General features: G+C 36.7%; 3 protein-coding genes across 3 annotated transcripts; 2 read left to right on the top strand and 1 right to left on the bottom strand.

Moving 5' to 3' along the window:
* Positions 1-42: 42 nt before the first annotated feature.
* LOC125473405 lies at positions 43-2643 on the top strand. Its single transcript, XM_048576153.1, has 5 exons — positions 43-440; positions 752-821; positions 1075-1185; positions 1797-1869; positions 2007-2643. Exons 1-5 carry the CDS (start codon positions 318-320, stop codon positions 2125-2127), a joined length of 498 nt encoding a protein of 165 aa, XP_048432110.1. The 5' UTR covers positions 43-317; the 3' UTR covers positions 2128-2643.
* A 1535-nt stretch (positions 2644-4178) lies between these two features.
* On the top strand, positions 4179-6971 carry LOC125473388 (protein FMP32, mitochondrial-like). The gene is made up of 6 exons (XM_048576117.1): positions 4179-4687; positions 4827-4886; positions 5516-5592; positions 5719-5775; positions 6495-6561; positions 6649-6971. Exons 1-6 carry the CDS (start codon positions 4370-4372, stop codon positions 6766-6768), a joined length of 699 nt encoding a protein of 232 aa, XP_048432074.1. The 5' UTR covers positions 4179-4369; the 3' UTR covers positions 6769-6971.
* A 6236-nt stretch (positions 6972-13207) lies between these two features.
* LOC125473382 (GATA transcription factor 5-like) lies at positions 13208-14718 on the bottom strand. Its single transcript, XM_048576105.1, has 2 exons — positions 14213-14718; positions 13208-14117 (listed from the first exon to the last, which is right to left on the bottom strand). Exons 1-2 carry the CDS (start codon positions 14513-14515, stop codon positions 13449-13451), a joined length of 972 nt encoding a protein of 323 aa, XP_048432062.1. The 5' UTR covers positions 14516-14718; the 3' UTR covers positions 13208-13448.
* Positions 14719-23641: the final 8923 nt, after the last annotated feature.

Genomic DNA, 23641 nt, shown 5'->3' with positions numbered 1-23641 from the left:
TTTGCACTTTTACTTTCGCTAAACGATTCAAGTACAAATTTTACTAATTTTTTCATCACTGCATAGCTTATAATATGAAGCTTATCATATAAAAGCGAAAAAATACCATAAAGAGTCGTCACATCAAATTCGTAAACTTGTTTATTATCATATCTAATCGAGATTTTGAAGGAAACAGTATTCAAGACAACTAAAATATGTTAATCTTATCCAAGGAAATTCATGATCACCAAATGCAGCACCAAGTTGCAGAGAACAAAATCTGCAAAAGCCCGTTCCGGTGCTAAATCCTGCAGTCTTTACACGTATGGATCAGGATGACAGAATATGATGAGAAAGATGTGGAAAGTCGTGCAAGGGTTGCCTCTATTACTCTTCCAACCAGAAATCCAAATCCAAATACCCCACCTGCGTCGGCTTCTCCAAAACCCTCCAACAAGGTTTCTCTCTCTCTCTCTCTCTCTCTCTCTCTCCCCCCAAATTGATGAATGAATTTGATGGTCATGTTAATCCAATCACCCAAAAATAAAGGCTTGGTGCTTTTAATTCTGCTGCTACAATTTTTACAGGCACATTTGATGCTTGTACTTTATCATGCTGAAAAGAAAAGGCTGTCTCTTCATGGTGTATTTAATAGATAATTTCATAATTATATCTTTTTGGGTTTTTAATTTTATCTGAAACTTTTTATACTTTGTTATGCATCAATTAAGATTAAGATATGTGCTTATTCATGGTTTTATATGGCCAGTGCCGAGCTACATTGTGGGAGAAACCGAATTGGAGGCGTCTAAAGCAGACCGGACGCTTGCCCATTTTAAGTATGCCTGCGTTGGTTATTCTGTCTTCTTAGACAGCAAAGAAACTCCTACTGATCCACATAATAAACAAGCAGAATTATATCTTCACTCTTATCTCTTTTTCCTTGTTTCCCTGATTTGCAAAACTCATATTGGAATTTATCTGGTGGAATATCTGTATCACTTTTCTGTCCAAATAGGTTTCTTGTCCTTGTGTCCAAATTAAAAGTCTAATTACATAAATACTTCTAATACTCATATTTTTATGCTAAAGATCTTCTCATCAACTCGGTGGATTGTGACATAACTAGCTCGTGTCAGGTATTGTATGACAAAAAACCTGCAGGCCATACTCATGCTCCAACTCCTGCTCATAAAAGTGAAGGTGTGTTGAGTTTTTATTTTTATGTATCTTCTTCCTTTGTTAAGGGGAGGTGGTATGCCAATAAGGTTTTGATTCCATGAATGTCGAACAAATACATCTCTCCCATGAGGCACGGCTTTTACATTCCGTTTAATTTTATATAATAGCTATTGAGTCTGCGTGCTATATGGAACAGAATGTAGGGCAATTAGAAAACAACATTTTTAAAGTAAAGCCATGCTCAAATTTGTAAATGCCAGAAACCTATTTGGGAATGGTAGTAAACTAGCAATAGTTCGACATACACATTATGTCTCCACTGAACAGTATTAATATTTGGGAATGGTAGTAAACTAGCAAACTTTACCAAAGAACGAGATCCTGAGTTTGTATCCCTACACTTGCAACTTCAGTATCGATTGATTTCTACAAGAGAGACCCACATGTGATAAGAAGTCTTAGAAAGGATATGAAATAATTGATAGTTCATATGCTAACAGCTTAAGCTTCTCAGGTGTTTCTGGTGAACCAGCAAACTATTTTAATACATGAATACTAATTGTCAAAGTGATTGAGTTTTCTTATAGCATTCACTGCAATCTTGTTGATAACTTTTTGTGTCTCCTCTCAAGAAAACGGTCGGCCTATTCCTCAACCTCAAACCTACCAACCAGCACAGTCAACACGAGATGAATACCTCCACAGGTATGGCAGAAACTCGACTTAGCAGAAGAGAAAATGAGTTGTCAATGACATTTTTCCCATGATTTGTTATTTTAATTTCAGGTCTTGTTTGTTATCTTTCGACTTATGGTTCAAAAACCTTATATTTATATCTGCAGGTTTAAGAAGAATGCGGCACTAGTAGCATCAGGTGTTGCTCGAAATGTGAATAGAGTGGGAAACTACGTGAAACAGAGTGCGGATGACATTCTATACCCTTACAGGAGAAGGCCTAAGTAACAATTCTTCTATTGCAACAATAATTTATATCAATAGAAAATCTCAGTGCCTGAATCATGATCCCAGTTGTATAATCAAATTGAAAATCCCTTCCTCATTTCCCCTCCCTTCATTCCCTCACTTTCTCTGTGCTCGTATTGACAATATAGTCATCCCGGCGAAGGTTGAGTTTTTGCAGTTGAAATTTGTAATAATAGGGGCTGCTTGTAGTAGGTCTGCCATAGGTACACCTTGTTCCAACTTTTGTAATCACGAATACAAGACTAGCATGGTTGGTTGGAGATATGAACCCAGAAAACAGTGGGTTGAAGAGAAATACCTTAATCACGGGGCGAATCCACCGCTAGCTGAAGGGGTTTAAACATGAAAGGAACTTCTCCTTGTCCTCCAATGTGAGGGTTATTGCAGTGGATAAGTTTATTTTTGAGTAATCCATCATCTGCTTTGAAGTTAGACCCTAATTTTTTATTTCTTGCTTTAATACCATGAATCTAATGAAGTATCCATTCTATTTCAGTCCTAGAGACCAAAGCAAGACCTTGTGATACGGTATTATGATGTCAGCTCGTGATATTTTCACTCAAATTTTTGTAATGCGACACTTTTTTGAAAGAAAATTAAATTCATTTATACCGGTGCAAAAGGTATAAGCTAAATAGCTGCATCGAATATCATGGGTTGAGGTTTATCCTTAATTTCACCTTCTACCGACAGCATAGTTTGCATTGCGCCATTGCATTCCAACCGCACAAAGTCCTCTCAGCCACTTCAATTTGGTTAGTTATTTGTACTTGTCCACAGACCAAAGGGAGGGCACGTTGTTGGAATAACTTTAGTTAATTCAAATATTCTCCGTAGTTATAGAAAGGCTTTTTAGCCAAAATGGTTCCTGAGATTTGCATAACACATCATTTTGGTCCTTGGGATTTGGTCCTTGGGATTGAAAATCAATAGAAATTGTCCCTGAGATTGTCCACTATCCATTATTTTGGTCCTTCCATTAAAAACTTCATTAAGTGTCCCAGAGCTCTTGGCCGGAAGTTTGGGCAATTTTTAAAGCTTCGTAACTCAATCGTTTCTTAACCAAATTCGACCCATAATATATCAAAATGAAGATAGGAAAGTGTAGAACAAGATTATACCTATTTGGAAGCCCAATGGTTGTCGGAGATGACCGGAAAATAGCATGAAAGGTGACTGGTCCGTAGAAAAATTGGAAAACTCGCTCAAAACTGGATAAACTTTAAACGTTCATAACTTCTTCAATACTCAACGAAATCGAGTGATTCATAAACGAAAATCATACTTCTCAATGAGACGAAGAGAATGGTACCTTTAACAACGGCTAATTCACCGTGGTTTGGTCGAAAACGGCTTGAAAGTGGCTAACTCGAGACCAAGATAGCCACTTTTGAGCCATTTTGCAGCCAAACCACAACAATTAAGCCATTGAGATGCATCGGAGTCAATTACTATTCATTTGTGTGGATTAAATAGGCTGGGTGTCAGCTTATTTTTAGGGGTGGACTTGCTCTTAGGTGTTGGACTTCTTTCCAATTAAGTTCTTTACAACACGGTAAACCTTTTAGTTTTGCATTTGGCTTTGGAGAAATACAATATAAACTAAAAGAAATGGATGAAGTTAAAAGACCATCGTTTTAAACCATATTTTATAGATCACATGATGTAACAATGGTTGATGATTGGTTTAAACATTCAAAGAAGGAATCCAACCATCAATTGCCATATCATGTGATTTGTAAAATATGATCTAAAAATGATCTCTCTAGCATTTTCCAAAACAAAAATTATTATGATTAACCATCCATAAAAAATCTCCAAATTTTGAATTTAAAACAGGGTAGCGCTATCCACACATTTACTTTTCACCACCCTTCTTAATTCCGGCCATAGATCGAATAAATTAAAAAATCAATGACAAAAAATTACTTAAATGTGTGAAAAGTAAAAATGAGGATGTGAATAGGTATATATTAAGTTTGGAAGTACAACTGCAAGACTTGACTTGGGCAAAGGCTTGTAACGACCGAGACAGAGTCACAGGAAAGCATAAATATAATTTGCGTTTCCCCCAAGCAACCGCAAAACTACTTTCTCTTTTCGTTTTTCCTTCTTCTTAACGTCCTTCGGCCATCCACGTTTGTTCGCCGCCTCTCTCTTCCTCTCTCCAGTGGACCCCACTTCGATTATCATCTCTCCCCGAAAGATTTGAAGCAAATCCATGGCGCTCTGCAAGCGGGTGCTTCAAACCGGTGCCGAATCGGCGTTTCGCTTCTCCGGCTTCCGACGAAACTTCTATGCGCCTTCCTCGACGGGCAACAGCGGATACGGACTCATAAGCAGGCAGATTTCGCAGCTGGTCAAACCGAACGGAAACCGCGCGTTTCTTGTCGACACGCTGGCTCTGGTCAGGGGTTTGGAGGCCAAAGGCGTGCCGACGAAGCAGGCGGAGGCCATCACAGCTGCGATCACTGAAGTTCTGAACGATAGCTTGGAGAATGTAGCTCATGCTTTTGTATCTAAATCCGAAATGCAACAGGTAAAAAGCTGCTCCCCAACTGTTTGTTGATTTGCCTCAGTGGAGTGTGAGTTTAGAAGTTGTGCTTGTTTTGTTCGATGTTTTTACTGCTCATCTTGCGGTCTGATTTTGATGCGTTTTTTGTTTTTGGTATTTGTAGGCTGTAATGCTGCAAGAATCAAACCTGTCAAAGTTCAAATCCGAAGTACAGAGTTCACAGGTTCCAATAGATTTGCCCTTCCTTCTTCATAAAACTTAGCACTTCGAGAATAATTTATAGCTATTGAAGCAGTACTGCTACTGTTTTGGTATAGCGTTCCATGAAAGTTGCTGTCATATTACATGTCACCAAATGGAATTCAACATTGTTTGTTATGATAAAATAGACATGAGCTTTTGAAGTAGAGTAAAATTTGGTAATTTGCAATTTTTTAAAGGAATTGTTATTCGCACACCTAAATTCTCATTTTGTACTCCAAACTTTTTATATATAGAAAGAAAAATACACTTCTGAGGAGTGCACAATGAGTGCATAATGAGATTTTTGGGGTGCCAATAACAGTTTCCTTTTTTTTTTTAATATATATATATCAAAATTAGCAGGGCATGGATTTGTTCCCCATTCATCACCCTTCGTTCTTTATCAGAAATCGTATCTAGTTCTTTTGAGGTTGTTTAAACCTAATTCGATTTCCACATACATTTAACTTGAAATTCAATGAAGTTGAGGTAGCATAGCATGATTTTAGATTTATTAGACTTTTGAATGGTTTTAGTATTGAATAGTCCTATATATACAATACAAAAATTATCATTTTCTTATTCTAATTCATCGTTGTTTGGTCATAGGAGCATCATTTTACAGTGTTGCAACGTGAAACTGAAAAACTTCGTGGTGACATAGAGAAGATGCGCAGTGAATTGAGGTTTGTCTTCTGATGTATTATGTTTTTGGTTTCTACTGTCAAGGGAATTATTGACTCATAACTTATTATTCCAATACTGTTATTTTTCTTTGGGTTCTTAGTTCAATAGTTTGTTTACTGAAACAGGTACGAGATTGACAAAGTTACAGCAGGGCAGCGTTTGGATTTAAATCTTGAAAGAGGGTAAGTCAGTTTTCTTGTGTCTACAATTTTATTAGTCCGTTGGTACCATTGTAATAAGATTGTTTTTGTTTACACCCACTTTTCATCTTTGGACACCCATAAATTTTTCTTACTTTAATGACCATTGTATCCCATTATTAAGTTACTGAAAAATTAATGGAGAAAGGGCGGATGTTCAAGCCACCTCTGAATCCACTCAATTATCTCTCTCTCCCACCCACGGATGCAATCCCCCCACCACACCCTTTATCCTCTCTTTTTGTCTCCCTCTCGTCACATTTTATTACCCTTTTATCTCTCCTTCACCGGACTAATGGTGATCAGTGGCTCCTCCCATCTCCAGATCGGCGGAGTGGCAGACGGCTATGTTCCAGCCACCTGGGCTGTTGAGTTACCTTACAATAGAAGAAGAAGAATAGCCATTGTTTCTCCAATTTCTTTGTGCAATGGATCTTTTTGCCTTAGCCACACTTTTGGGTTGGGTGGGGATGGGGATTTGCTGTTGTTCGAGAAGAATAGGGGGAGGTTATTAGGGGTTGAGTTGGATTCACCAATGAAGGTGAGATGGGTGGTTGTGCAATTTTTTTGTTTCCTTCTATATTTTTTATGTAAGGTTGAATTTGGAATATTATAAGTTGAATGGGGTGTCCCGAGATGAAATTTGGGTGTAAACAGATTACTCTCGTAATAAATTAATAATTTCTGATTCATGATTGCAGGCGCATACGCGACGAGCTTGCCAATCAAAATGCAGAAACAACCAATCTCACAAATAAACTTGACCGAGTGAGCACTGGAAACTATTTGGTTTACATCAGTTGACTTATAACATAGGGTTTTATTAGAAATAATGATGTTGAACCTTGTTGACAGGAAATTCATGCATTAAGAGCACAGGTGGAAACTGCAAAATATGAGGTGATCAAATATTGCATAGGTACCTTGGTCTCCATAACTGCTGTTGGACTTGCTGTAGTTCGTATTTTCGTATAGGATTGTAGGTACGTTGATCATCGATGAGACACAGAAACTCGGAGGTCACTATTCTTTTCATGGCAATGTGATGCCTGTTACAGGGTTATATAGCCGATACAGACGTATGGTCATGGGAATTTGATGTTAGAACGAACAATTCAAAGTACTGTTACACATGTTTACAGTTCCAATGGTTATAGCTAATTTAATTTTTAATGGTAGATCTCACCCTTGAGTAGGCGAAAATCATTGGTGTAACTAGTTATTTATCACATGTTGTAGTGTCGCGTAACGTGAGAGATAGAAATTTGAATAAAAAGCAAGTTACAAGGTAAAATTCTTGCGTAAGTACTCTTGTAGCCACAGCCGTGACTGAGTCGAGAAGTAAAACATTACGACACCATAAAAAATTGAAAAGTTCAATTCTAACATCACAAGATCTACCAATCCATAGTTACAACACTATGGTTCCGAATTTTGTCAAAAAGAAACACATAAGTAAAGGAAAGGTAAATTGAACTCAGAATCTTGGCGCACGGTAAATATTGTGTGGCGGCTGGAGTACCGGAATGTTACACGGAACAGCATTGTCGAGAATTTTTTGAAGCTCATGTGCATCTAGAGCAGCTGCGATCCGGGCGTAACCAGGCCAGGTTTTACGGCCATCTGCTAGCTTAAACAAACACAAGTTCAACATGTCCGCCTTGTCGCTCACATCAACAGCTTCCAGATTCATGAGTTCGTCGGCCTTGTTGCTGGCCAACTTCAGTTCTTCTTGTCTCCTCGTCTCCTCCACTAGGGGATGATCAGCCATCTGCTTATGAATAGCGTACTCTCTCAAGGTATGAAGCGACACTGGTACATCTTGTGCTGCATCCATTCTAGGGTTTAGAAAACAATCAATAACATTTAATCAGTAACCTTAATTTGATGCAAATAAACATCAAATTTTCTGAATAATAAATTAACAAGAAACACACACACACACTACGCCAAAATCTCCTATTATTAACATTAAGACATAAAACAAATTGAACATACATACTTAAAAACTGGGCTACATCCATTGAGGTTAACAAAGACTAGTGTGGTCAGCCGTTGGTGGTTCGGGGTAGCAATAATAAGAACTAAATAACAAGATTTAAGTGATTCGCCCTAAAAAACTGGGCTATATCCATTGAGATGCTCAGATATATTGAATAAAGGTTGTAAGCCCTTAAAAACTAGGCTACATCCAATAAGGTATTCGTCCTCCTTATATAGTCCTTCAATGAGCCCCAATTCTCTGGGCTTGAGTTCTCCACTGCATTTGCATTTAATGAACCAAGTACATTGATGTGACCTGTGAGTTACCATTCCGTTCTTTAGTCGACACATGTGGCTAAGTGACACTCGTTCATATCCACTTGCATGTTTTCTTGAGCCAATGCATACCAAGTGCCTTTCAGCCCTAGGGTTGGTGGAAACTCATGCATGAGTACTTGATTTGTTAGCCTTTATGTCCCGTCATAGGCTTTTGCTCTCACAGCCATGCAACATGTGGCCTATGGTTAATGTCTGAGTAGGCATGCCCCTAAAACGTCGTGCTATAAAGTTGGCAGTATGCCAACTTGTTGCCAGTGATCGGAAAGTACTTTATCGGGAGGCGTTTAGCTTTATTGTTGGCAAGAAAACCAGATTGTTGGTCATCCATAGCATTCGGGATTGTTTTTCCCAGTTATGTTGGGCCTTGGTCTTCATTCCTTTGGGCCTTTGTCTTCCTTTGGACTTTTATCTTCCTTTAGGCATGTACAATTTTAGGGATCGAAAAGGATCCGGTGTTAATACTGATCCCACTAAGTTGAATTCCATAGCCAAATGGCCTATTCCCAATTTTGTGAAAGCTTTGGGAGGGTTCTTGGGGTTAACTGGGTATTATAGGAAATTTATTCCTCATTTTGGCAAGATCATAAGTCCATTGACTGCACTTACAAGAAAAGACAACTTCCAGTGGTCTGATGAAGCTACTATAGCTTTTAAAACTCTCAAATAAGCAATGTTATCTCTTCACGTTTTGGTATTACCGGATTTTACAAAGCCTTTTGTGATTGAAACTGATGCCTCAGGTCATGACATTGGTGTTGTGCTTCAACAAGAAGGAAAACCAATTGCTTTCACTAGTAAAGCACTTTGTCCTAGGAATCAAGTGTTATCTGTATATGAGAGACAGATGTTGGTAATTTTACATGCCATTCACAAGTGGCAGTCCTATGTAGTAGGGAATCATTTCATTATTCAAATTGATCACCACAATTTGAAATATTTCCTTCAAGGCAGGGCCTATACAAATGGGTTACCAAACTACTTGGATTCGACTATAAAATTCAATTTAAATAGGGTTGTAATAACCAAGCTGCTAATGCTTTATCAAGTTCTCCCTTGAATGTTACCAATCCTACTGATCAATTATTAGCAGATATGGAAGTATTGGCTATTTCTTACCCTTATTCTCAATGGTTGGATGATTTGAGAAGAGACATGGAAAGGGACCCTGTCGAAAGTTCAAAGCCTTATGTCTAAAGATGACAATGTCTATTTTGAAGTTTCAAGTGGATAATGGTCTTCTTAAATACAAGAATAGGATTGTTCTTAGTCCTACTAGTCAATGGAGAAGCGAAGTGTTCAATGAAAACCATGCAACACCCACTGCTGGTCATGGGGTTTTTTGAAGACTTATACGAGGATTTCCAGGTGCTTTTATTGGGAATGTATGAAGAAGTTTGTGAATGATATGGTAGCTTGTTGTTCAATATGTCAACAAAAGAAGGTGTGAGACTTTGTCTCCCCCTAGATTGTTGCATCCCTTGCCTCTACCAACCAAGATTTAGACCGACATTTCTATGGATTTCATTGTGGGCCTTCCCCCATGTAAAGGTAAATCTGTAATTTGGGTTGCTGTTGATAGATTTTCCAAATATGCTCATTTCATTGCCATTGGTCATCCGTATTCTGCATCCATGGTTGCTCAGCTCTTTGTCGATAATATTTTCAAATTACATGAAATACCCAATTCTATAGTAAGTGACAGAGATTCGGTGTTCTTAAGCAAATTTTGGAAAGAGTTTTTTCATCTTCAAGGTTCCTCTTATGCTTCAATTCTAGTTACCATCCTCAAACAAATGGTCAAATTGAGGTATTGAACAGATGTCTTGAAACATTTTTGAGATGCTTTTGTAGCTTGTAATCGAAGAAATGGGTATCATGGCTTCCTTGGGCAGAATGGTCTTTTAACACAAGTTTTCATTCTACAACCAAGATGACTCCATTTGAAATTGTATGTGGTCAAGCTCCACCAACAGTGCAGCTTATGAGAATGGCACTACTAAGGTTGATTCTGTGGATCAAGCTTTGAAGGACAAGGATCGAATTTTATCTTTACTCAAAAGTAATTTGGAAGCTGCTTAGTGTAGGATGAAGGTTCAAGCTAATAAATAGAGGTTTGAAATGGTATTTGAGGTGGGAGATTTGGTTTATCTGAGATTGGTGCCATACCAACATATATCCTTAACTTCTCATCCATTTCATAAACTACAACCAAAATTTTATGGTCCATTTCAAATATTGTCCAAAGTCAGTCCTGTAGCTTATAAGCTCAAATTATCAAATCATTCTAAACTTCACACTATATTCCATGTGTCTTGTTTAAAGAAACACTTGGGTTTGGATACACAGCCTATTGTTCCATTGCATGTCATCACAGATTCAAGTATTCTTCAGGATGTTCTCGTGGCAATCTTGGACAGAAGAATGGTGAAAAGAAACAATTTGCAGTGATTGAAGTTTTGGTGTAGTGGTAGAATTAGGGGTGTAACTTGGGTTGGGCCAATCCGAACCCGCCCATGTCTAACCCGATTTTAAACCCGAAGAATAAGGTTTTGTTTTAGTTATAACCCGTCCAAACCCAACCCAATTTCAACCCATTCATTGATTGGGTTGAGTTGGGTTGATCATTTGCCCGTCCATCCCCAACCTAACCCAACCTAACCCGACTAACCAAATCCAATCTAACTAGATTTTAACCCATATCAATTAATGCTCATACTACACCCAAGTGAGTCAAGTCCAAAAACCAACGAGCTTTCTAATATTTTTTTAATAAACTACCCTTTATAATTACTTAAGCTTTTAGGGAATAAGAGGCTATGATTAGTCAGCCCATATTAGTAGTTTCTAAATCCTAAAGCTTTATAGTAGATGGATTTATAAAATTAAAGTTGGCTAGCTTTGATGCTACTTGGCTTAATTTTTTTTAGGAATTCTTGGAAACTAAGTTGTTACAAGGTTAAACTTGAAAAAGTTGGGCAACCCGAACCCAACCCAAGTAAACCCTAACCCAATTAAACCCAAGCTCAAATGAAACCGAATGAAACCCAACCCGAATTCGAGCCTGAATTATAAAAGTTGGGTTAGGATTGGGTTGACTTTCCAACCCGCCCAGCCCGTCTGAGTTGCATCCCTAGGCAGAACCACTCTAAGGATGATGCTACTTCGGAAAAATATTAGGAGCTCAAGCTTAAGTTTCCAGAAATTGTGCAATTGTGATCAACTCTGTCAATGTTGTTGAGTTTTTTTATTGTATTGTGTTTTAGTTATGTTTTGAGGAAACACGTGTTTTAAGGGGAGTGGGGATATTGTTAGGATGTTAGGTGACATCATCTAAGATTGTACATTGGATATTAGTTAGTTAAGAGTTAGTTAGAGTTTGTTAGAAGCTGGAGTTCAGTATTAATAGAAGCTTGTAAGGAAAGAAAGGAAGTTAATGAATTGTATTGTTGTTTAGTTATACCTTGTCTTTGTGCCACCATTGAAGATGTGGAGCTAGGTTCTCATAAATAGAAAGTTTGTTTACATTTGAATAATTTGAAGTGAGAATCCATATCAAGTTAGGTGGAGGAGATGGTGAAGGTAGTGGTGGTAATCATGAGGGTAATGGGTGGAGAATGTTTTAATGGTGATGGTGGCGACGATGGTGGAAGGGGTGGTGGTGGTGCCTGTAGCGGTGGGATGGTGGAGGTGGTGATGGCTATGGTGGTTGAAGGTGATGATGGTGTCAAAAATGTTTTATTGGGGATTCATTGCAAGTATTTTAATGATGATTAGTCATGCCATGTGTGATTTGACCTACACAATCATTTTTTTTAACCTCAATTACGGCTCACCATTCTTTCAAATTGGCGTTTCAAGAATCAAGTTTCTTTTGGTCAACTAAATTTTTTAACAAAAACACGAGAAAGATCAATTTTTAAAACAAATTTGTAAACTAAATGATGTGTCACCAATTGAAAATAAACACGTTATTGACACTTAATTAATAATCTAATCATCCACAACCACATCATTTGGTTTACAAAATTTTGTTTAAAAATTTGGTCTCTCTAAAATTACCCAATTTCTAATGTTTCAAGATTCCACATCCATCAGATACTTAGTATACGGTCTAGTAGTATTCATCTTCACTTGTAAGTGAGAAGTTTTATGTTCGATTCTCGCAAAAGGCAAATTTGAATCAGATTATTGCTAGTCTATTATGAGACTAAGCCTAATTCCTTCTCATTGTAAGGCGAAGCCCACCCTCTTCGCTTTAGTATAGATAATATCATTTGTTAAAAAAATATTTAAAAAAAAAAAAAAACGATTGAAAGATTCCCCATCCATCAAAAACCGGAAGGTCCAAAGCTCCACTCAAACCCTAAATTTATATCAACCTTTCTCCATTAATTTTAAACCTGCAAAACAAATTAATAATACCTAATTGGATTCATAGTTTTATGTGATAATAAGAAAATCGGAAGATAGCTCATGTCTTAAAAAATTAGGATTTAAATCCTATGATGAGGTCTGTTAGGAATTAAGCCTAACATTAAAAGTTTCGTCAACTATCAATATTTTACATGTGAACTAAAATTTGTCTTTTTTTATTGCTTTTTTTAAAAAAAAAAAAGCAGCAATAAAAAATAAAAAAAAAAGCCCGGTTCAACATCAATCAAAAATCAAAACAAGAAAACTTCATACCTGTAAACCCCTTTCAATACTTTTGTGAGCCTAAAAAATTTCAATTCTCTCTCTCACTCAAACTCAAGTTGATTTCTCACAGAACCCTAACAACCTGCTGATCGTGATTTCATGGTTTCGTCGCTCCACTCTATGATTTCAATAGACAGTTTCAGTTCGATCCCAGTTCAAATTAGGAGGGACGCTGAATGACTTTCTTCTTTTCTTCCCTTTGGGTCTGAGGACTATGAACGCAGAATGAGTTAACGTAGAGTTTACGAAACTTAACATTGAGTTTACAAAACTTTTAATGTGAGGATCCCGCACTACCGATTAACGAAGAGTTTACGTAACTTTTAATGTTGGATTTAATTTCCATTTACGTAACTTTTAATGTTGAATTTAATTTCTAACAAATTTCATCACAGAGGTTTAAACCCTAATTTCTTTTACTACGGGGCCATGTAACAAGATGGAGACCATTAATTAATAATACAAGAAAAAGTATAGAGCTAAAACCTAAAACCATGGCTAAATTCTAAAAGCTTCCTAAAAGCCTAGTACTACCACCACTGCTACTACTGCCAACTACCAACAAAAATGTACAACACAATTGGGTCCATCCCATTCGATCCGGTTCAAGTGCACTATTCTCTAACTTTAACCCGTCAAAAACTCCGAATCATCCGGTTCAACCGCGGTTCGGGCTCGCCAATCTCTTTCCTCTTCCTCATCTCCAACACCTTACGGTGACTATTCGAGTGGACATCACCGGAGAAAGTCGGGCTACAAGCCGGCCTATACTCCGGGAAAAGCCGGCCAGACTTGAACCGAACGCCGCACGCATTACACAACGTTTTAGGACCAAGCGGACCAGTTCTCCATTGTGGAGTCTTCTGAACTTGGCAATGACTACACCTCCGCTGAAACTGTCCCCCAATTGAACCCTCCCCTGTTTGGACCGCCGGTTTTTTCTTTTGTTTCTTAGCCGCCGGTTCACCAACAAATACGTGCATGCTTTGAACCGGGTTGATGATAAGACAAGGGGTTGAAAATGAAAACCCCGAACCCGAAGAAGAAGAAGGCGACGACGGTGAAGATGAAGAGGACAAGGACCAATCCCGGCTGGCGAGTCTGCAACGTTTGGTTCTAGGTTTGACCGGAACTTCAAAAGGAAACAGAGAAGCTCTTAATTGAGCCGGTTTGGGTTCCGGTTCAGACCGGTTCGCAGGAAGAGCTTCCGGTTTTTGGACACCAATTGTGTGTAATAGAGAGAGGTCCGGGAGAGAATCGTCCACAAAATGAGAAACCCATTCAAGCTCTGCTAAATCATCGTCCTGTAAATTAGCCCAAAACCCAAAATTTAATTTCAAAATGTTACATAATTTAAAAGAGAATTAAACAAAAAATTGTCAATTCAAAAGATTGTTACCGGAACTAAGAGCTGGGTTGCCAGACCGGAGTCGGAGTCAGCCAAGACCGAATTGCTTGAATTGGAAGTTTCATCATCCACAGAAACTGAGTCTCTTTCTTCTCCTTCTTCTTCAACGGACCCGTCTCCGAATTCGCCATTGGAGAGGTCAAGAAGGTCATCCACTGAAAAATCCTCACAGGGCACACCAGAAATTCCAGTAGCACACCAAAGTTCCTCCAACAGAACATGCTGGGTCGACTTCACGGCCAGTTCTCTGCGCAGACTCGATTTCAAGGCCCTTGCTTCCATGCAGTACTCCATTATTATTAATAGTACAACAAGTATATGTGTAGTAGTACCTGGTGCTGGTGAGAGAGGAAGAAGAAGGAGAGACGGATAAAAACTGTGGGGCGGGGTGGTGTGGATGATTGATGGGGTCAGCGACTCACAGTGTGTTGGGTTAAAAGCACTGAAATAAAGGCTGGTTTGTGAGCGAAGCAAGTGCCTGAGTCATTGGTTTTATCTCTTTCTCAGTGTCCGTTTCCTATTTATTTTGAATTTTGGAGTCAATTCAACTAAATGAATTATAAATTTGATCCTTCCATTGTAGTGGTATTTCCACTTTGAACCTCTAATTTTTGTTCGTCTCAAGTTGATCTCAAATTTATTATTTTTAGTTACGCCTTCTGAAACTCGATTTTAGTCTCACTTTATTTTTTATTACTCAAAGGTTGTCCTTTACTCCGTGAAACTCAAAGTTCGCATTACTTTGCCCGCTAGAACTCGATTTTTATCTTATTTTGCCTCTGAAACTTGAAAGTCATCTTTATAAAATTTCAAAATTTGCTTCACATTACCTTAGATCTTTTAATTTCTTATGAGGTTTGATTTGGATGTGTCAAGCTAATCAATTTCTTTTAAACTGGATATACTCTGATTGTTGAATGTAAATACATAATGGAGATTTATAATCAAATTTATTGCACATGTGACATAGTCTTATTGAGTGTTGTGTCCCACATATATTTTAGGAGTCAATCTATATGTTTGAAGGAGAAGAGAAAGTCAAGAGTTAAAAGGGAACAAATTCTGAGTTTAAGGGAGCGGTGACTTTTAAGCTACAGAGGCAAAATAAGATCAAAATAGTGTTCCAGGGAGTGTAGCTAAGAACAAGCCATTATTTTTAAAGTGCATTTTTGTTCACCACCATAATTATGGTGTATGCTCACCATACCATACACCTAACCATTTGTCATGTGTCCTTTAACCTAACTTTAGTTAACTTTCACATTAAATATTACTTTTTCGATTTTGAAAAAAAATACCAAGGTTAAGTGAGAGGCCACACAATAGGTGATTATGTATATAGTAAGTATACAATGGTGAGTTAAAATGCTCCCTTATGTTTATTTGAAAAGATTTTAGTGTTGATGAATGGGGTAGTCGCACAAATGAATAATTATAATTTAGTATTAAATTTTTAATTCATAAGAGTCGAATTTAAGATTTTTTTTTTTATAATTAAAAATGAATACTATAGTTTAACAATTAATAAGATTTGAAATGTGTTAAATGAGAACACTGACAAGAGTTTGAAAATTTTGATAAGGTTTGTGGTGGGGCAATTAGTTGATGCCTTTTGTTTTTTATCAAAAAGATTATGCCCTTTTTAAAGTTGGAACATAATGCACTCGCACTTAATCATGTAACACCAAAATGACTTAAGAAACGTGCAAAAAAATACTCATATATCATTTGATCAAGTCAATTACTATTTCATTAGTTGAATATGCGCCACAAATAAGACCACAAAATATAATATTATTAAACAAACAAGAATGTCGAAATGGCTACAAAACTCTAAAAAACTACATTGTGAATGACTTATTATCTCTGAATTGCAAAGTTCTCTATTTATAATAAATTAACCATAGTGCCTAATAAGCAAGGAAATGAAAATCTAATTCTAATGGATTAAGCCCAAATCTAAATACTAAATAAATAACTATTTTCCAACAATTACTATAAAAAAAAGAAGGTGGGTTACTACTAAACGTAAAAACTAGTTTTTGACGGTTTAGATACTTTCAATATGAACTATAAACAACTTCAAACAAGACGGGCTCATTTTGATTTGGTTCGTTTTGATTGTATTTCACTGTAAATATTTTCATGTGGACTTAAGACGTTTGGTTTTCAAAATACATGGGTTATCAAACTTATTTCATAAGTGGTCACGTGCCATTATGTCATAGTGTTTGCACATTTAAAAGTTTATGGACTAATTTGGAACGGAAAAAAAAAAAAAAAAGATACCAAAGAGAAAAACAAATCAAAAGTTTTAGGGGCAATTCTAAAATAAAATATTTAAATTAAATACTGGGGAGGGGTTGTGACTCGGCGTGTTTTTGGTGTCTGCGCGTGACATATGGCTGTCCGGCTCTGTCCGGCTGACTATTCTAGGTCTCAACGGGTTGGCATGTTTGGCCTATCCGGACCAAGTCCATATCCACATTCCACATTCCACATTCCCATTTGAGCTTGACCATGACCATGCCCACCAATGACCATCATCGCACTGGTTCCATTCCATGACACTTCAAATTCTAGGATCCTTCGGTTCCAACTTTTTTAAGCCCTCTAAATTGAAAATTCGTATCTTAATTTGAAACCGTTATACCGCGTCATTGTACTGCAATCACATGATTAATTACAATGGTTTACGAGTTTTTGCAAACTTTTACACAAAGTACTTTTAATCAAAAAATATAAAAACTAATATATACATGTGTGTTATCACTCATTAATTTCACTAATTATCGTTTATGTTCGAAATTTGTTACCATTTAACAATCAAACTATATTTTTCAAAACAAGTAGAATATAAACATAGAAGAGTTCATTCATGTTAAAAGTACTAATTTCATTTTCACATCCGATATAAATCTTAATGGTGACTTATTATGATTAGAGCTCTAATGTTCGATATTCTCTCCAAACTATCAAGAATCAAGAAATTCGAATGTTTGAATGAGCGGTGGGTATTGCCTTGATTGGTGGTGACAGTGGGTTATGCTGGGATTTGGGCGCTAGGATCATTCAAAGTTCAAACAAAACGAAACCAAAGTCAACCATCCAGGAAACTCCATTCATTTAGTCCTGGACATTCGCCACCGGCATTCAAGTTATTTACGAGATTGGGAAGGAATGGGATTACTTGTCCGCGTTAATTCGCGCATCTTTTTCTCCGTAATTTCCAACGTCTTTCCCGCTGTTAAAACTTTCAAATTTGAGGCTAATGATGGCATTGATTGATAGCTAATCCACCCACTTCCTAAAAAGCTAAAGGGCCTCATTTATCAACTCGGATTGTACTGACTATTTTAATCAAATAGAATAAATAGTCGTCAAATAGTACTGACTAAATTAGTCCAGCATTTTGTGCAATATCGGACTAATGACGTATTAAGAGGTTTGATTATATTTTATTTTCTAATAACTTGTTATTAGTATTTTTTGAATGACAATTCAAATTAAAATAAATAAATAAATTTCACAAAAAAAAAAATCAAAACAAAAGTAACCGAGAGAAAAATGAACAGGGAAGACGAAGTGCTCAAAGATTTGAGATCCTTTTGAAACCCTTACCAAAACGAGAATCACAAACTGATCCATCAAATAGAAAAAAATCACAAAATAAAGGATACAAGAAAGGGAGAGGAAAATTGCAAGAAGAGGAAGACGATGAAGATGAAACAAGAAAACACCCATGAGGAAGATGATGCAATCATGGTGTGAGCGGGAGTGGTTTTGCTGATTTAGGTTTGAATCTCCAGCAGTAGATGCGAAATGACAGAGTAGATGCGAAAGGAGGCAGATTCTCTCCCCTCCTACTTCCCGTGTCCTTCTGTTTTGTGTGGTCACGGTTAAGCCATGTCAACATTTTATATTGTTTTTTTTTTATAGAGATAATAAGACAAAAATGAATAGTAATATAAAATGTTGACGTGGCTTAATCGTTACTACACAAACAGGAGGGCACGAGAAGTGGGAGGGCAGAAAATCTGCCTTTGATGCGAAAAGGGTGCGAAGCGTGTTTTTTAGTTTTAAGGCCGACTAATTATATCGAGTTTTTTTAGTGTACTAACTAGCAGGTATGAGGCATACTAATCAATTTGGACTAGATTCGTTAATCCGGGGACTATTTAGTACATAAGTCTCCAAACACCAGCCTCTGTATTATTAATCCTATCTGATACATAATATGGTTTGCCAAACGAGGCCTTTAAGAGTTTATTTGTATCATTTATCTAATAGAGTTGGGGCAATAATACATGTGGGTCCTATCTTTATTAGAGAGATGATATATATGGTGGTACATATAATGGTAAAAATAACATTTTTATTGGAAAGATGAAATAAACTTATGAAAGCCAAGTGCTCCGGCCCATCTTACATGTTAGAGAAGTACGGTGCGTAATGATAGATATTTTAATCCAATATATAAGGTAGTACACCTCATATTATAATATAAATGCATAAATATTGAAAAATATACACTAAAGTATGACATATCAACCATTTCATCTACTTATATTGTCATACATGGTGTACCACTTTATATTTTGGGTACACATAACATTTTGTAGTCGAACAACATGGACTTCTATGCTTGTAGTTGGCTTTTATTTTATTTCTTTAATAACGATATTTTATACTAATCTACACTAAACAGAAGATTATGCCAAGTAAATTTTTTCTACACAATATTGTTGTGACATCCCACATCGTCCAGGGGAGTGATCCTTATATGTATATTCTCATCCCTACCTAGCACGATGCCTTTTGGGAGCTCACTGGCTTTGGGTTCTGTAGGAACTCCGAAGTTAAGCGAGAAGGGGGTTAGAGCAATCCCATGATGGGTGATCCATTGGAAAGTTGCTCGTGAGTTCTCAAAAACAAAACCGTGAGGGAATGGTAAGCCCAAAGCGAACAATATCGTGCTACAGTGGTGGAGCGGGCCCGGGAAGTGATCTGTCCCGGGTTGGGATGTGACAATTGGTATCAGAGCCTAACCCTGGCCGCGTGTGTGCTGACGAGGATGTCGGGCCCCTAAGGGGGGTGGATTGTGACATCCCACATCGCCCAGGGGAGTGATCCTTATATATATTCCCATCCCTACCTAGCATGAGGCCTTTTGGGAACTCACTGGCTTCGGGTTTTGTAGGAACTTCGAAGTTAAGCGAGAAGGGGGCTAGAGCAATCCTATGATGGGTGACCCACTGGGAAGTTGCTCGTGAGTTCCCAAAAACAAAACTGTGAGGGAATGGTAAGTCCAAAGCAAACAATATCATGCTACAGTAGTGGAGCGGGCCTGGGAAATGATTTGCTTTGGGCTGGGATGTGACAATTGTCATGTCACATTGAAGCTACCATACTCACTATCAATAATTGAAAAAATTAATGCTATTTAAATGACTAAGTAGCTACTATGAGGTTGGGAGAGAGTACGCGAGGGAGCGGTCTTTTTTTTGAGAGTTTTAACTAAAAGCCCACTGTACTGTTCACTTTAGCGAAAAACCACATTTTTATACTAAAAAGTTAATCCTGGTACTATTCATTTTACCCTTTAGTTTGTCTTTATCATTAAAACTCAAAGTTTTCAAGCCCTTTTCATTAGTTTTCCTCTTTTTTTTTTGGTTAGGGGTATGGTCTCGAGTGATAAAATTACTAAGTAGTTATTATGAGGCTGTGTTTCCTACGCGAAAAGAAATTCATGGGAATTAATTTCTCGTGACTTTTTCAAGGGTATGGAAATGCACTTTTATGGGAAATTTAGATCTGGGTCCAAAAAATCAACATAGTTATTACGTTAAGTCTAGTATTATCTCTTCTCCACTTTTATTTCTTTTATACTCATATTACATTTTTTAAAAGGGTAAATACATTTTACCACTCAATTTTGAGTCACATAGCAAACTAATAACTCACCTTTTAAATATTGCAATGTCATACATCAACTTCTGAATTCGTTGCAATATTAGACCTTCGTTAAAAATCTGTTAAGTCAATCGTTAAGTGATGGTGTGGCAAGAAGGAAAAAAACTCTCTCTTTCTCTCTCCTATACTCTCCGAATCTTTTTACTTTAAAACCTCAATTTTTTAACTTTCTTTCTCCCCCAAAAGCTTCAGCCACCACCATAAATGATTGCTTAGAGACGATATTTCACACCCTGAGCTTTGAGGCAGAGAGGAACAGTGACACCATTGTTAGATTCAAAAAGAAGAAGAGGAGGCCTTACGGTGTCGTTTTAGGGACAACCTCCTCTTGGGACGCAACTTTGGGGTTCAAAGTCATCGACACAACAACTACCATCATAGAAACTCAAACTCCCATTCAAATCTCATCCCCCAAAAACACTATATTTCAAGAAACTCCACTAGTTTTTAAATATTTCAAGGACAGACAAAAATACAAAAATACCTAATGTCAAGCCTAAAAACATGGAAATAATTTTTGAAAATACCAGTCATACCCCTAAGAGTTATGTTTGTTAACATAGCCTAGCCCACATAAATTCAAAGAAATTAATGTGTGTCATCAACTCAACCTCTCCTTGACCATTTTTGTAGGATCATTTTCGAATCTATTTGTAGAATTAGTTTGTATCATTTATTAATAGAATCAATTTAACTCCTCCTTGACCATTTTGCATAATTAGTTTCAAATACATGTAAAATCAATACATATAGTTTCAGTAGAATTAGTTTGTATATTTTAAACAAAAGTACATACATGTCATCAGTCTAACCCGTCCTTGATCATTTTTTGCAAAACCAATTTCAAATATTTGTAAAATCATTTTTGTATATTTTTGGTAAAATCAGTGTGTATAGTTTCAATATAATTAGTTAGTATATTTAAACAAAACTACATACATGCCATTAGTCTCACTCGTCCTTAATCATTTTTGAAGAGTCAATTTCCAAATATATGCAGAATCTGTTTTGCATACTTTTTAGTAAAATCTGTCTATATAGTTTTAGTAGAATCAGTTTATATATTTTCAACAAAAAACATATATGCCATTAACCCAACCCGTTATTGACTATTTTCGCATAATTAGTTTCAAATATATGTAGAATCAGTTTAGTATAATTTTTAGTAAAATCGGTTGGTATAGTTTTAGTATAATTAGTTCGTATATTTAAACTGCTCTTCCTCACTTTTTTTTCTTCCCAACGAATGACAATGTTTACAAAATTTGACTAGTTCATCTATTGGTTTGTCAAATTGTGGGTATGCTCGACAAATTTTCATTTATAGAATTGAGATCTTGAATTATTTTTTCGTTTTAGAAATTCAAATTGTGGTTTTCCTTCAAATAAAATATCGATGGATTTTTTTCATTAACAGAGATTGAGATAAAAACAATAGGATTTTGGGGAGAGAAAAGCAAGCTAAAGGTGCAAACATACTACAACAATACCAACCACAAATGTTTAATAGCCCCAACCCCTTATAGAATCTAAACACTATAATTGGCTGAAGAACATTGATTTGTTCTGCTATTCAGCCTCGGTTGGATTCTGTCCCAAGGATCTCATCACAGTCCCCGAGGCAAAAGCTTCCTTGAACTCGGCGATCTGTCCTCTGTTAGCTGCTCTGCCATTTTTGGTCTCTGCTCTCAAGATTTTGGCCAAATGTGGGCTCTAAATTTTAAAATGGTTGAAAACGTTTTTAAAGAAAAAAATTTTGGATTCCAAAAACACTTTAAGTGATTTCTGCAAAAAGTATCAGTTATGTGCCTGCAAGAAGTATTAGTTATGTGCTTCTTTCAGGAAGCATTTTAAGTGCTTTTTCAGGATTTACTTGCATTTTTACTAAGGATTGGTTCCAAAAATATTTTCACCAAAATCACTTTTAGTTATTTTAAAAACACGTCCAAACGAGCTAGAAATGTGTGACCACAGTCCGTTCTAAACACAAAGGGCTTTTATGTAACTTACACTCTAGATAAAAAGTATATTCTATTGTGCCACTTAGTACTACAATTTAGTGATATTTCTCTTTAGTTGTAAGTAAGAGGTCTTAGGTTCGATTATCACCAAATGCAAAGTTGAACCACATTATTAGGTAAGCTCATTGTAAAACCTAGCTTACTCTTCCAACCTTTAATGTAGATACTATCATTTATTCAAAAAAAAGAAAAAAGTATATTGTAATTGGTTTATTCATTCATGAGTTTTGGTTTTATTTCATAGAAATAGTATACTATGAATGATCTAGAAACTATATTCCGAATTATTTTACCATAAGAACTATCTTCCGAATACCTATCATCACAGAAACCATTAATCCAATTTACTCTAATAACAATCTAGGTCATAGCCATAGGAAGGCCACTCAACATGATTATTATGATTAAGATGATAACCTTGATTGGGGCCATATAAAGGCGAATCATCATCATCATCCTTTGAATCGTAGTCATTGGAAAAGTACTGATGAGAATTTAGGAATTAGTTTCTACGAAGTCTCGGTGGACGTGTCAACATACGTTTGACCCCTGAAATGAAAATATGGGTGTAGATTAAGGGAAACAGGTATGCCACTATTAGAGGCTACTAGTAGACAGATTTTGGACATGAAAAATTGCACCTAATTGACTCCTAACCAAGGAATTGTGTAATTGAGTGGGGAGGCTCAACGTTGAGTCCTTTTCGCCTTGAATGCTATGGACCTCAAATTGTCGGAAACTAAATCTCAAGACTCAAGGAGAGAAATTGTACTGAAATACTTGGTAACGATTACAAGAGGAAATTGTAAATGCAAAGCTACAAAACAAGAGAAAGCAAATTAAAGCTTTGTCAAAGAGGGCTTGCTTGATTTTGAAGGAGAGCTTGGAGAAGGTATGGTACGTATTCACCGCAACTACTGGATTGGAAGACATTTGGAGAAGGAATGATACTTCTCTTTGAAATGCTTTGAGTAAAGCTTGCTTTCTTTGTAGAGATTTGCTCTTTGAGAGACTTTGAGAATATTGCTCGTAGGAGGATTTTGAGAGACATTGAATAATCTTGGTTTTTTTTTTAATTTAAGTTGTTTGGCTTCTCCTTTGCCCATACTCTTCGTTATATAGTGCTCCATGATCTCTAGGTCTTCACGCATCCTCATCAAAAATATCTTTAATTTTTGTGGCTATCTCATAATAATAACATGACATAGTGGATCTTTCAGAATCCATGCGGATTGTCAAATTACGGTCCAAACAAGTAAACAGATCTCAACTAAAATTCACCATATTTTAAGAAAATAAAGTAAAAGTAAATAAAAAGAACCAAGTACCTAAGGCAGCAAGCTCAATAGAGCTTCCCTGTCCTAAAGCAGCAAGCGCTATACAGCAAACCCAACATCAATACAAACAGGTCAGTTTTCAACTATCT

Source organism: the organism of the source record quoted next, unplaced genomic scaffold, assembly GCF_019419815.1.
Source record: "Pyrus x bretschneideri cultivar Hongxiangsu unplaced genomic scaffold, Pyrus_bretschneideri_v1 Contig85, whole genome shotgun sequence".
In the NCBI taxonomy this organism is placed as follows: Eukaryota; Viridiplantae; Streptophyta; class Magnoliopsida; order Rosales; family Rosaceae; genus Pyrus; species Pyrus x bretschneideri.
Note: the sequence above shows the minus strand (reverse complement) of the source record. Positions and strands in the feature narration are given on the sequence as shown.